At 41.3% G+C, this 15,410-nt stretch overlaps 1 protein-coding gene, 1 long non-coding RNA gene and 1 pseudogene across 7 annotated transcripts in view; 1 reads left to right on the forward strand and 2 right to left on the reverse strand.

The window, feature by feature from the left end:
- CHN2 (chimerin 2) overlaps positions 1–4,830 on the forward strand; it is a 338,897-nt gene extending 334,067 nt beyond the window's left edge. For all 4 annotated transcript variants that reach the window (XM_086396433.1, XM_086396434.1, XM_086396435.1 and 1 more), the window contains one exon: positions 3,059–4,830. In XM_086396433.1, the coding sequence (XP_086252559.1) occupies positions 3,059–3,230 (172 nt within the window). In that variant the 3' untranslated portion in view covers positions 3,231–4,830. The remainder of the gene's footprint in view (positions 1–3,058) is intronic.
- The window catches only part of LOC147374152 (uncharacterized), a 127,018-nt gene continuing 115,837 nt past the window's right edge, over positions 4,230–15,410 (reverse strand). Inside the window, exons 2-3 of one of the 2 annotated variants that reach the window (XR_015162506.1) lie at positions 6,963–7,066; positions 4,905–5,956 (exon numbers count right to left, since the gene is read on the reverse strand). This is a non-coding gene — a long non-coding RNA (uncharacterized LOC147374152). Of the gene's footprint in view, positions 5,957–6,962; positions 7,067–15,410 lie in introns of both variants that reach the window. The other variant, XR_015162507.1, reaches the window with a different exon arrangement.
- LOC147374153 (lysosomal dipeptide transporter MFSD1 pseudogene) lies at positions 11,408–13,867 on the reverse strand (annotated as a pseudogene). Its single transcript, XR_015162503.1, has one exon. The product of XR_015162503.1 is annotated as a lysosomal dipeptide transporter MFSD1 pseudogene (transcript).

Raw genomic sequence — 15,410 nt, forward strand, 5'->3', positions numbered from 1 at the left:
TTTTCAAATTAGAGTTTTCTTCAGCTATATGCCCAAGAGTGGGACTCCTAGGTCATATGGTAGTTCTATATTTGTTTTTTAAGGAACCTCCATACTGTTCTCCACAATGGTTGTACCAATTTACAATTCCATCAATAGTGTAGGAGGATTCCCTTTTCTCCACACCCTCTCCAGCACTTTTTGTTTCTAGATTTTTTGATCATAGCCATCTGACTGGTGTGAGATGATACCTCACTATACTTTTGATTTGCATTTCTCTAATGATTAGTGATGAGTATTTTCAATTCTAATAACAATTACTGCTCCAGACCTCATCCTGTGGGAACTAAAAATAATGTCTAACTGTGTTCCCACTTGGCCACATTCCAGCCATTCTCTTGTCCCGTGACAATGCCTTGACCTTTCTCCTTGGGCAGTAGCCCTGCCAGCAGTCAGGGAATCTGCCCTCAGCTTCCTGGTTTGCCAGCATACAGACCAGTGGACAGCAAGAAGAGGGAAATGAAGACAATCATACAAGCCTCCAGCATACAGAGCTGTGGGGACAGCAAGATGAGGGAAATGAAGACAAGCATACAAGCCTCCAGCATATAGACCAGTAGAAAGCGAGGAGGAGGAGATAGAGAGAGTCATACAAGCATACAGACAGTGGACAGCAAGAAGAGGGAGATAAAGATAGTTATACAAGCCTCCAGCATGTAGACCAGTGGACAGCAAGAAGAGGGAAATGAAGACAGTCATACAAGTCTAGACTAAATCTGTATGCATCATGGGCCACCTAATAATCTTTACTGCCCCTTCAAGTCAATATTCCTTCAATGAGAGTTCCATGTTTATTTAGAAAGAGGACTGATTTTATAGTGTTCAAAAGTGTGTCTATACCAGATTCACTTAGTAGTTCACTTCTGTGGGCTGAAGACAATGTCAATAATCTAAAAAATTAATCTGAAAATTTAGTTCAGTTCAGTCGCTCAGTCGTGTCTGATTCTTTGTGACCCCATGGACTGCAGCATGCCAGGCTTCCCTGTCCATCACCAACTCCCAGAGCTTGCTCAAATTCATATCCATTGAATCGGTGATGCCATCCAATCATCTCATCCTCTGTTGTCCCCTTCTCCTCCTACCTTCAATCGTGCCCAGCATCAGGGTCTTTTCTAATGAGTCAGTTCCTAGCATCAGGTGACCAAAGTATTGAAAGTTTCAGCTTCAGCATCAGTCCTTCCAATGACTGTTCAGGACTGATTGCCTTTAGGATTGACTGGTTCAATCTCCTTGCAGTCCAAAGGACTCTCAAAAGTCAACACCACAGTTCAAAAGCATCAGTTCTTCAGTGCTCAGCTTTCTTTATAGTCCAACTCTCATATCCATACCCAACTACTGGAAAAACCATAGCTTTGACTAGACAGACCTTTGTTGGCAAAGTAATGTCTCTGCTTTTTAATATGCTGACTATGCTTGTCATAGCTTTTCTTCCAAGGAGTAAGCATCTTTTAATTTCATGACTGCAGTCACCATCTGCAGTGATTTTGGAGCCCCCAAAAATAAAGTCTGTCACTGTTTCCATTGTTTGGCCATCTATCTGCCCTGAAGTGATGGGACCAGATGCCATGATCTTCATTTTCTGAATGTTGAGTTTTAAGCCAGCTTTTTCACTCTCCTCTCTCACTTTCATCAAGAGGCTTTTTAGTTCTTCTTCAGTTTCTGCCATAACGGTGGTGTCACCTGTATATCTGAGGTTATTGGTATTTCTCCTGGCAATCTTGATTCCAGCTTGTGCTTCATCCAGCCTGGCATTTCACATGATGTACTCTGCATATAAGTTAAATAAACAGGGTGACAATATATAGCCTTGACATACTCCTTTCCCGATTTGGAACAAGTCTATTGTTCCATGTCCAGTTCTAACTGTTGCTTCTTGAACTGGATACAGATTTCTCAGGAGGCAGGTAAGGTGGTCTGGCATTCCCATCTCTTTCAGAATTTTCCACAGTTTGTTGTGATCCAGTCACAGTCAAAGGCTTTGGCATAGTTGATAAAGCAGAAGTAGATGTTTTTCTGGAATTCTCTTGCTTTTTCTATGATTCAACAGATGTAGGCAATTTGATCTCTGGTTCCTCTGCCTTTTCTAAATCCAGCTTGAACATCTGAAAATTCATGGTTCACATACTGTTGAAGCCTGGCTTGGAGAATTTTGAGCATTACTTTACTAGCGTGTAAGATGAGTGCAGTTGTGTGGTAGTTTGAGCATTCTTCAGCATTGCCTTTCTTTGGAATTGGAATGAAAACTGACCTTTTCCATTCCTGTGGCCACTGCTGAGTTTTCCAAATTTGCTGGCATATTGAGTGCAGCACTTTCACAGCATCATCTTTTAGGATTTGAAATAGCTCAACTGGAATTCCATTACCTCCACTAGCTTTGTTCATATTGATGCTTCCTAAGGCCCACTTGACTTCACATTCCAGGATGTCTGGGTCTAGTCCAATGATCACACCATTGTGGTTATCTGGGTCATGAAGATCTTTTTTGTATGTTCTTCTGTGTATGCTTGCCACCTCTTCTTAATATTTTCTGCTTCTGTTAGATTCAAGGGATTAGATATGATAGAGTATCTGAAGAACCATGGATGGAGGTTCGTGATATTGTACAGGAGGCAGTGATCAAGACCATCCCCAAGAAAAAGAAATGCAAAAAGGCAAAATGGTTGTATGAGGAGGCCTTACAAATAGCTTAGAAAAGACGAGAAGCTAAAGGCAAAGGAGAAAAGGAAAGATATAAGAATCTGAATGCAGAGTTCCAAAGAATAGCTAAGGAGAGATAAGAAAGCCTTCCTCAGTGATCAATGCAAAGAAATAGAGGGAAACAATAGAATGGGAAAGACTAGAGATCTCTTCAAGAAAATCCAAAAATTACCTTTTAAAAAATACTTCTCTATAATTCGTCCTCAATTTTCTTTTGCAAATTCCGAAACCAGAGAAGCTCTCAGGGGCCTATGTTCATAATCAGTACACAAATCCACCCTTGACTCTGTATAACGTCTCTCTGTGTATGTTTGTCTTGCAGGGTGACTATGAATGAAAAGGACAATTTCATGAATGCTGAAAATCTGGGGATCGTGTTTGGGCCCACCCTGATGAGACCTCCTGAGGACAGCACCCTCACCACCCTCCATGACATGCGGTACCAAAAGCTGATTGTGCAGATCTTAATAGAAAATGAAGATGTTTTGTTTTAATTCACCTGGAAAATGAGTTGAGTGGCCCCAGCCCCATCTAAGTTGATAAGGCTAAAGAAATAAAAACATCTCTTGCACTTGATTTGTTTTCCAAACAAGTGATGGAATTTCCTGGACCACAGTGGATTGCCAGGTTGGCTACTGTGTCTCATAGACACTGGCCCCTCCACGGGAGAACAGCAAGGATGAGGGCGAGAAAAAGTCCTCACCTCGGGTCTTTGCCGTGCCTCGTATGTCTGTCTGTTTTGTTGGAAGAGTGATTAATAAATCTTTCTTTAACTTATTAAAAAAAACAGTGTAGACCTTTAAACTTCTGTCTTATCAGTAATAAAAGGGAACTTAATTCATAGAGGTACTTGATACAGTTATACATTTTCCACTTACAAAAAGAAGACAATTCTATATGTTAAATGTTAAATGAAACTTATATTGTAAGATGTATTTTTATTTTAGCTGCAAGAATGTTACTTTATTTTAGCAAATAGAACTCAATGCAGTGCATTGATTATTACCCTGTATACCTTGTCCTGCCTTCTCGCTGTGATCCCTGAAAAAGTTTCCCATGAATGCAGTATTATCTTGACATACCTCTGTCCTTATCAGTGCTTTGCAGTGAAATGTCACCTCCCACCTCTGTCCCTGCTTTTAATAGTTTTTGCTGTTAAGCACTGGCATTTTGCTATCGTGCAGTATATGTTTATTGCAATTGTAGGATGGTCTGTCACATCTACAATTTTCTTTCCATAGAAATTTTGTGAAATCCCAAAGTATGTTTCAGAATTGGTCATAGTTCTTCCATATCATGTGTATACATCACAGAACACACAGAACATGGTCATTTTACATAAAATGATCTGGAAACACTGGTTATATCTAGGCCACGTAAAAAGCACTTTTCCTCTTCATTTCAGGCAAGCACTCTGAATCCATCTGTTAATGGCAAGTCACATTTTCACCATATGTCTGTATTTCTGAAAAGTGAAACCTGCAGAGTCATTGTTGATTTTTTTCATTTTTGTTTTATAAACAAGCCTATTTTTTAAAGAATGAATAAGTTTGGTTTTTATGAATATGTGTACCTCCTTGATCAAAGTAGCTCTAATGGATAATTTAATATGATTTGATGACTATAGTTCTATCTTATTGGTTCTATTTATCTTATCATGAGCTTTCAACACCAAGATTTCTATATTTTGTAACATAGGTAAAATATTTAAAATGTCAAAAAACTGTAAACCTAAATTTGTTTTTCTTAAACCTAACTACAATGTCTTTCCCTCTGATTATCTGAGACGATTCATGTTGTTACTCACCAGTCTTGTTTTGGAGTGACCAGAAGAGAATTACTGTGTGTTAAGTGAGCTGAAGGGGAGAGATCAGTGCAGTTATGGCACTTGGGGGTCAGGATGGTTCTGCTTGGTCCCTGTTAGCATCGTTCCTCCCAGCTGTACAGGTTTGTTTGTTGTAGCTTATGTACTTCTTGATACTGTCAAAAAATTATCTGGAAATGGTTTTATTTTGTGAAGTGAACAATACTTTGTAATTTATGATAGTGTAAATGGAAAGAAAAGCATTAAATGTATTAAATCTCTGTCTATCATTTGGGAAGATATGAAAGAAATTGGTGTTGAGGGCTAGAGGGAAAGAATATTCACAACACTGCTCCCACATGGGTTTTAGGCAATAAAGTTTCTATCATCGCCAAAGCACAATAAGAAAAGAAAGATCCCACGGAGTCTCCACCTCTGGTCCCACCTCCCCCTCCAGTTTCCTCCTGGGGAGCCTGCCTGCGATTAGGGTTCCAATACTCTAGCTTCCCTTTCTGTAAGACCCACTGTGTTTATGTCCTTCGTTGAGTTACGTGGTCTTTAGAGCAGATCACCCTATGCTGCCTGCAGGAGGGCAGAACAAATGGAGTCAGAAAGACTCATGTTTGAGTAGCAGAAAGTAAAGTATTAGTTGCTCAGTTGTGTTCAACTCTTTGCAACCCCATGGACTGTAGTCCACCAGGCTCCTCTGTCCATGGGATTCTCCAGGCAAGAAAACGAGTGGGTTGCCATTCCCTTCTCCAGGGGATCTTCCCGACCCAGGGATCAAACCTGGGTCTTCCACATTGCAGGCAGGTTCTTTACCATCTGAGCCGCCAAGGACCTGTCTGTTATTGGCTGCATATGACCTTGGGAATGAGTTTGCTCCTCTAAAAAACTGGGAAAAATATTCTGATTGGGTTTTAAGAATGATGACTTAGGCGAGGAAAGGATATAACATGAGGTGGAAAAGAAGACACATGAGAGAAAAGGATTTGTCCCAGGTTAAATCCAAGTCCAAGTAATCATAAGGGGTATTATTATAACAGGGCTCTAATGTGTAAAGAGGGTCACTTGACTCCTTTGCTCGAATGTGATTACAACACTTGATCCCCTCTACCTTGCTTTAGTCTGAAGCCTGCTCACTCATGCCTATCTTCCCCACCATCTGGCAGCCTGACGTGGCTCCTCTTACCTGGCTTGAAATTCCTGCCCTTGGAATAACTCTAGTACTTAGACCTGAAAGGAGGCAGTGTTGTTTCCAGAACCCACTGTTAAACTGTCCACAGGTGGGTTATAAGAGGTGGGGCAGGGACAGGGTGGGTAGAGGAAGACCTTTTCCTTTCTCCCATTAACAAAAATGGGCACCTGGTCTCCAAGCTTGGAAGGGAACTGGTGCAGGATTTCGAGAACAGCAGCCTGGAAGGAACAAGAGAAAAGAGATTTGAGGAGTTGAGGAAAGTAACATTGTACACAGGAGTGCTACCTGGGCCATCCTGCCTGCAACTGAAAACCCAATTCAGGTAGCTTACAAGTTCCCAAGATCTACCAATCCCCAAATCCATAGTCAATCTTTTGATTTGATATTCATTAATTTTCAACAAATACTTATCAAGCACTTATTAACAGGCCAGACACTGAATACTGGCAATGAAAATGTTTACGTCACTTGCTGTGCTTAGTCGCTGTCGTGTCTGACTCTTTGTGACCACGTGAACTGTAGCCCACCAGGCTCCTCTGTCCATGAGGATTCTCCAGGCAAGAATACTGGAGTACGTTGCTATGCTCTCCTCCAGGGGATTTCCCCTCCCCGGGCATCGAACGTAGGTCTCCCGCATTACAGGCAGATTCTTTACCACTGAGCCACCTGGGAAGCCCAAGAACACTGGAGTGGGTAGCCTATCCCTTTCCAGGGGAACTTCCGACCCAGGAATCAAACCAGGGTCTCTTGCGTTGCAAGCGGATTCTTTACCAGCTGAACTACCCAGGAAGCCTTTATGTCACTTGGAAGAATTAAATAATAGGTTTAGTTTGGCTGGGCAGAGAAAACTGGTCATGTAAAGGATTTTAGACTCTAACATAAACAAGTCTGGTGCTACTGTTTTTTGGTTTTGTTTTTGTTTTTTTAGTTTTGGAGTAGTCTTATATTTACAGAAGAGTTGCAAGGCTACTGCAGAGGGTCCCTGTGCCCTCTTCACCCACTCCTCTAATGTTAACATCTTACATAACCACAGTAAACTAAGAAACCAACATTAGTACATTACTATTAACTGAACTCCAGGCTTTATTCAGGTTTTATGAGTTTTCCACTAATGTCCTTTTTCTGTTCCAGGATGTAATCTAGGTCACCACATTGCATTTAGTGTTAATGGGTTTTAAGAAACAAATGACACAATTGGGCTTACATTTTTAAAAGATCACTTACTTGACTTTGGATCCATCAGAGAATATGTGGGCAGATGAATGTAGAGAGGCTAGACACAGGGAGTCACTCAGATGTTGTCATTTAGAGGACTAAGGTGATATAGCCTGGATGAAGTGGTAGCAAAGCAGAGATAAATAGAACTGAGTTAATTTAGGAGTCAGAGTTGTAAAAGTTTGGTTATAGATTGGATTAAAGAACCAAGAATGGGGCTCCCTTGGTGGCTCAGAGGTAAAGAATCAGTCTGCCAGTGCAGGAGACGGGTTTGATCCCTGATCTGGGAAGATCCCACGTGCTGCACAGCAACTAAGCCTGTGCTCTAGAGCCCAGGAGCGCAGCTACTGAGCCCACGTGCCCTAGAGCCTGTGCTCTGCAACACGAGGAGCCGGGCAGTGAGAAGCCCACCCACCACAACTAGAGAGGGGCCCCTGTCCTACCACAGAAAAGCCCGCAGAGCAACGACGACCTCGCCCACCCAGAAATAAATAAAAATTATATACATAAAAAATGAAAGGATCAAGGACGACTCCCGCATTGCTTAATTTGACAACTGGATAATATTTCTTGAAATGAACACAAGGAGAGCCGGGGGTTTCTTGAGGAGGGGTGCAAAAAGTAAGGAAGATGGTGAGCTCCAGAGAGATACCTATGAAATTTCCAGGCAGATATTTCATGAGCAATTGCGTGCACAGACCCAAGCTGGAGATGGGGACTTGGGCGAGACACCAGAGATAATAATTGGAACTGTGGGATTCAATAAGAGTGCCCAGGGACACAGAACAGAGAAATGCAGGAGAGGCCCGAGTCAAAGTTCTCTAGAGCAGCAGTCCCCAACCTTTTTGGCACCAGGTACTGGTTTCGTGGGAGACAATTTTTCCACCAACATGGGTGGGGGAGGGTGGGATGGTTTCAGAATGAGTCAAGCAGATTACATTTATTGTGTACTCTGTTTCTGTTTTTATATCAGCTCCATCTCAGAACATCAAGTATTAGATCTCAGAGGTTGGGGATCCCTGCTCTAGAGTGCCAGCATTCACCCGAGGGGATGAGGAGGAGGAGAGTGCAAATGAAGTTCATTTTGATGTAATAAAATAAGAAGGTTTCACGAGTATGGTTCAGAAAGACGCTTTGTCTTCAGGTTCATTTCGCAAGGTCCTAGTGCATTTTGTTGTTCCACTTCGATGTATTTTGCCTCCACAAGCACCATGTTAGACCTCGTGCTTGGAGGGGTTTACCTCATTATGTATGTGTGTGCTAAGTCGCTTCAGTTATGCCTGATTCTTTTCGACCCTATAGACTGTAACCCGCCAGGCTCCTCTATCCATGGGATTCTGCAGGCAAGAACACTGGAGTGGGTTGCTGTGCCCTCCTCCAGGGGATCTTCCTGACCTAGGGATGAAACCCACATCCCCTGCACTGGCAGATGGATTCTTTACCACTAGTGCCACCTGGGAAGCCCTTACTTCAATAGATGCTTCATAAATGCAGATAAGCTGGGGTCATTTTTTTCCTGAGTTGAAATGATATTATCATACTCTAGGACCTCCTTCCCTGCCTTTTACTGCTGTTTGTACACACTTCTAAACCAGCGGTTATCACAAAGTACTTCAGTTGTGTATCCATCTGTCCCCCACCAAAGTACAAACTCTGTGGGATCAAGAATGGTGAATACCAACTACATGCTGGTCGGGCACACTCCTGGCCATCCTGCAAGTCTCAACTCAATGTTTACTCTCTGCTGAGATTTTCCCTGGCTTCCCCAGGCAGAGTACATGGGTGCCATCCATAAACAGTAATACATGAGAGCACAGAAAGTTTAGAGAACTTAGAACTGGGTTTAACCAGAACATGAAATGTGAGGGGAGAGGAGGGGGAATGAGATGAAACAAGCAGGTCTGTGCCAGGGAATAAGGAACCTTGTGAGTCAAGTACAGTCCAGTGACATGTCGAGGACAGTACAGAGGATGTAAGATTAGAGACTCAGAAGCTGTAACATCAGGAAGATGTTATAGGCAATGACAAACCAAACTTGGCTCCCAGCGGAAGGGATGTGGAGAAGAGTCAGGATAAGAAAGAGATTTAGGATGAGGTCAGGACTTACTGATTTGATGCCAGGATTAAAAAGGAAATAGTCACAAGTGCCACCCCTGTTTCTGGTCTTTATAATTAAGTTAATATTTAGGAAGAAAAGAGAATATGGGAAGGAAAGCAGGATTATTAGCAGGGGGAAATCATGGGTTCAGTTTGCAGAATGCTTTGTAGTACCAATGGTTCACCCATGTAAAAATGTCTAGAAAATGGTTGAACCTATGGTTTTGGAGCTCAAGAGAGAGGGATGAGCTGGTAGATTAAGACCTGATCAGACTGTATCACCAGCTGAAATTAAAAAAGACCAGTAATAGGTCCCCAGGTGGCACTAGCAGTAAAGAACCCATTGCCAATGCAGGAGACATAAGAGATATGAGTGTGATCCCTGGGTTGGGAAGATCCTCTGAAGGAGGAAATGGCAACAAAACCACACCAGTATTCTTGCCTGGAGAATCCCAAGGACAGAGGAGCCGGGCAGGCTACATTCCATGGGGTCATAAGAGTTGGACACAATTGAAGTGACATAGCACATATAATACGTCCTTGGATAAGAATGAAATCTAAGGAGCAGGCAAAGTTAGACACCTTTGCAAGGAAGGCCAGGCATGGGCAGAAGAAAAGGCAGTCAGGAATGTAAGAAGAAAGCAGAGAAAGAAAGAACGTCAGGTTTGGAGAGGCCATGGGGGTCAGATGCTGCTACAAGATGATAAGGTGATGAATCCCCTTTGGATATGGCAACTAAGGATCCCATAACTTAATGGGAGCTTTTCAGTGAGGATGGTGGTGGTGCAGGGTAAAAAGGTGGTACGACTAAAAAAGTGTTTAAGTTTGTCAGAGAAATTTCATATCCACATCTTCTTAAATGCAAAAAACATAAATGTTATTTAAGGTCCTACTCTGGAGAAAAAACTACCCCCATAATCTTTCAATAACTGATTAAGCAAATTTTCTTTATTCCAGCTTAGATTTTCTTACAGAGATAATTTCCCACATAAATAAGAGTTAAAGTCAGTGTTTTAATATTTTTGAAAACTCAGAAGTTAAAGACATCAAGTATTCCTTTTGCAGTGTTTTTATTTATCCTTGGAGATATGCAATTATCATAATTTACAGGACTTTTTGTAATTAATTGGACTATAAGAAAAACTATGCAGTTTATACCATAAAATTCTGTCCCTAAGGAATTAGGGTCCTCAGTAACAGAGAGATAAGGAAGCTCAAAAGGGTTCATGTTCAGGAACCTCTTATAACTAAAAACAGCAGAGCATAATCTGCTATTTGTGAAAATGAGACTTAATAAAAATATCTTTCAAATGTTCACTATTGCAAAAGAGAATGCCTGTTAAAATGCCATTGTTTATTCTACATAAAACATCCCTTCTACCCCCTCAAAAGATTTTTGCTTTAAGATAGAGAAAAGGACATATCCCTAGGATATGACACTTTGTGAAAATTATCTCAGTACAAAATCCAAAGACATCCATAACTGTCCTTACTCACAATTACCTGCATGTACCAGGTATAATTTTCCAAACCTCACCACTGATGAGCCTATTCCAAAGCAGAATTCAGCAATACAAAAGACACAGGCTAAAACAGTCCTCAGAATTATACTTTAAAATAGGCATATTCACAAGATTAACATACAGAAAACAATTGTATTTCTTACACCAACAATGAACTATTAGGGAGTATAAAGAAAATACCTTTTAAAATTGCACTCCCCAAATAAAACATTTAGGAAATAAACCTGACCAAGGAGGTGAAAGACTTATAGATTGAGAACTATAAAACATTAACAAAGGAAACTGAAGATGATTCAAAGAAATGGAAAGCTATCCCATGCTTTGGGATTGCAAGAATTAATACTGTTAAAATGGCCATATTAACCAAAGCAATCTACAGGCAATGTGATCCCTATCAAATTACCCATGACATTTTTCACATAACTAGAACATTCATATGGAACCATAAAAGACCCAGGATTGCCAAAGCAATCCTTAAGGAAAAGAACAAAGCAGAAGGCATAACCTCCCAGACTTCCAACAATAGTACAAAGCTACTGTAATCAAAACAGTGTGGTATTGGCATTAAAAACAGACATATGGATCAATGGAACAGAACAGAGAGACCAAAAACAAACCCACACACCTACAGTCAATTATTCTTCAACAGAGAGGGCAAGAAGACACAATGGGAAAAAAAAATCTCTTCAGCAAGTGGTGTTGGGAAAGTTGGACAGTCACATGTAAACCAATTAAGTTAGAACACATCCTCTCATCATATACAAAAATAAACTCAAAATAGCTTAAAGACTTAAACATAAAACATGACACCATAAAATTCCTAGAAGAGAACATAAAAACATTCTCTGACATAAATTGTACCAATGATATAAACTGACTGACCTTAGGAAGGCTAGGTCAGTCTCCTAAGGCAATAGAAATAAAAACAGAAACAAATGGAACCTAATCAAACTTACAAGCTTCTACACAGCACAGGAAACCATAAACAAAATGAAAACACAACCTACAGAATGGGGGAAAATATTTGCAAATGATGCAACCAGCAAGGGCTTAATTTCCAAAATATACAAACAGCTCAAACAACTCAACAACAACAACAAAAACAACCCAATCAAAAGGGCAGAAGCCCTAAATAAGACATTTCCCCAAAAAAGAAATATAGGTGGGCAATAGACACATGTAATGATGGTCAACATCGCTAATTATTAGAAAAATGCAAATCAAAATTATAATAAGGTACCTTCTCGCCAGTCAGAATGGACATCCAAAGTCTACAAATAACAAATGCTGGAGAGGGTATGGAGAAAAAGGAACCCTCCTACATTGTTGGTAGCAATGTAAATTTGTACAAGCATTATGGAAAACAATATGGAGGTTCCTTAAAAAACTAAATATAGAACTACCATATGATCCAGTAATCCCACTTCTGGGCATGTACTGAGAGAAAACCATAATTCAAGAAGATATAAGCATCCCAGTGTTCACTGCAGCACTGTTCGCAACAGCCAAAACATGGAAGCAGCTTAAATGTCCATTGACAGAGAAGGGGATAAAGAAGATGTGCTACATGTACACAATGGAATACTACTCAGCCATAAAAAGAAGGAAATAGCACCATTTGTAGCAACATGAATGAACCTAGAGTTATCATACTACATGAAGTTAGAAAGAGAAAGACAAAAACCATATGTGATATCACTTGTATGTGGAATCGAAAATATGACCTAAATGAACCTATCTATGAAACCAAAACCGAAGCACAGACATAGAGAACAGGCTGGCCGTTGCCAAGGTGGAGGGGGTTGGGAGAGCAATGGACCGGGAGGCTGGGTATAACGGATGTAAACTTCTATATATCAAATCAATAAACAACAAGGTCCTATATAACACAGAGAACTATCTTCACTATCCCATGATAAACCATAATGAAAAGAACATTAAAAAAGAATACATATGTACACACAAGTATATACATGTATATACATATATGTGTATGTAACTGAATTGCTTTGCTGTGCAGCAGACATTAACACATTACAAATCAACTATATTTCAGTTAAAAAAACAAGAATGGAAAAGAAAAGAGTGGCCACCATTGCACACAGAACCCAGGATTTTTTTCGCCTTTTTTACCCACCAGGAGCTTAAATACTGGTGACGTGGGAGCTGATATTACTAATACATATACAATATTATTAATAGCCCTCACTACTTGGGGAGAAAAATTCAAATTTCTCTGTAAAAAAAAAACTTTCTCAAGTTCAACGAAAGGGAACACGGCAACACAGTAGCAAACATAGTGGATAAACATGCATCACCACAGAGGTGAGGAAAATCAGGCCACTGAATAACCTCACCTGTTTTCCCTTGTTCTTCATGAAGAATTCTTTCTGCTCTCTGATACAGGTAAGCAAAGTCCAAGGCACAAACTAATGAAAAAATACATGTTATACCCCCAGTCATAAGTGTGACTTCAAGTGTTGTGTGACCAACAGAACCCAACAAAGCTTCAACCTTAGAATACGGCCATGCCATGAGGCTTATGGTTACTGTACTTCCATTTCTAGCCATGCTAAGTTGGAGCCCAAACACTGAGTTTAATTCTCTGCCTTTAAACCAATTCACAGCATATGTATTCTGAGCAAGTGCTAAGGACTCCTCACCAGTCCCAAACGCAAACTTTCCAAACTCCATCAGCCAAAAAGCATTAAATAGTCCGCCCAGAGCAAAATAACCTGCTCAATGCAAATAAAGCGACTAAAAATAATGGCTCCCTATCATATTCCAAATACTCAGTGGATCAAAAAGTCACGAAAGAAACACAAAGCTACGTTGGGTCAGTAATACCAGGCATACAGTAGCATGAACTTTGTGGTGCTCACCCGCATATTCCATTTAACCTGAGTCTGAAGGGCAGCAGGATCATCACAGCCAAAAATGCTGCTGAAAACATGCATCAGAAACAGCACCGAGAGCCAGGGCGCCAGGCCAATGGGGACGCCGAGGGCCGGCAGCACCCGGGGGCGAGCAGGGGTAGTGGGGCCGCCTGGCAGTGGCGCCCTCATTTCCTCCTCTTCCTCCTGCTCCCTAGGTTGGTGGGAGATGTACAAGTGACCTGCAACTCCGGGAGGAAGCCACCGTGCTCTCATGACCACGGTCGCTCATGTGAGGACGCCTCACTACGTGTTCAACAAGCCCTCCAGGTGATTCTAGTGTCTGCATTAGAGCAGAACTGGTTTAGCGCAATCAGGGTTTCACCTGAACTGAGAATCAGTCCATTCTCTCCAAGGTGTTTGGATACCTGAAGAAACTTGGGAATTAGTAACAAAGAAGGGAAAATAGCTTTGTCGCATTGGGAAGGTTGTTCAGACTTTCAGAGGCTGAATAAGACCCTGCACAGCCATAGTGTAAGGTCCCCTTAGGCTTCTCTCCTCCATAACCACAGAACCAACTTAATCCCTAAAATGACACTGTCTGGCCTGTAAGCTCCATGAAAGCAGGAATCTGGTCTAGGCCGAGCATACAGTAGGCACTCGAACATTTTCTAAATTAATACCATAATCCTTCTACAAATACTCAAATGCCCAGTAATATTTCAGTTTCGTGGAGGAGGGGATGATTGCAGGAGCAGAAGAATCTGAAAATGCACACTAACTCTTGTCCACCATTTAGAGTTCTATCCAATGTCTGAACCCTTAAGTTATTGAAGCTTTCTGGGAACTAGTTATCCATTTCTCAGCTAATCTTCACTGTATTCTTTCTCCTTCTATCCAGAAGGAATGATTAAGTCTCAAAATAATTCAGTTTGGAGAGTCTGAAGATCTAAGTCTCTAGTTCAATTGCCTTTTGTATTTTTGTGTGTTCAATCCTCAGTCCTCTCCAACCCTTTGTGACCCCGTAGACTATAGCCTGCCAGGCTCCTCTATCCATGAAGATTCTCCAGGCAAGAATACTGGAGTAGATTGCCATGCCCTCCTCGAGGGGACCTCCCCAACCCAGGGATCGAACCTGTGTCTTTCACACCTCCTGAATTGGCAGGTGAATTCTTTACCACTGAGCCACCTGGGAAGCCCCCAGTTGCCTGTTACACAAGTCAATTACAGGTTACAACCCCCTTGTTTCAATCCTAGCCCTTAACACTTTCTGATAGTGTAATTGAGGGGAAGTTACTCTACTTCTTAAACCTCAGTTTCCTTGTCATTATCATGAACTTGTATTGTTACTGATTCCATGGAGTAACTGTGAGGCTTAAGATAATCTGCATACAGCCCTCAGTATAGTATTGGGGGCACAGAGTAGGACAAATGTTTGTCTAAAAACTCAACAGCTGGAGGAGACTTTTATGAGAAGGCTTACACCATTAGTATCCTTCACAGCTGTGAGACATCATCACTCACTGTTGCCTAGAAAATTAGAGAGTTACAGAAATTTTAGCAATTTACTGCCCAATGAGTTTTTAAAACCAAGCCACACCTGCCTGTGCTGTGATATGGTGGAAAGGTTTCATGGGAGCCCTACAATAGCACTGCATTTATTTTTTTTTTCATTAATTTATTTTAATTGGAGGCTAGTTACTTTACAGTTTTGTAGTGGTTTTTGCCATACATTGGCATGAATCAGCCATGGGTGTACATGTGTTCCCCATTCTGAACCCCCCTCTCACCTCCCGCCCCATCCCATCCCTCAGGGTCATCCCAGTGCACCAGCCCTGAGCACCCTGTCTCATGCATCAAACCTGGACTGGCGATCTATTTCACATATGATAATATACATGTTTCAATGCTATTCTCTCAAATCATCCCACCTTTGCCTTCTCCCACAGAGTCCAAAAGTCTGT

The sequence above is a fragment of the Bos grunniens genome, chromosome 4 (assembly GCF_055505025.1).
Source record: "Bos grunniens cultivar Pamir isolate PY7600 chromosome 4, Bosgru_T2T1.0, whole genome shotgun sequence".
Classification (NCBI taxonomy): domain Eukaryota; kingdom Metazoa; phylum Chordata; class Mammalia; order Artiodactyla; family Bovidae; genus Bos; species Bos grunniens.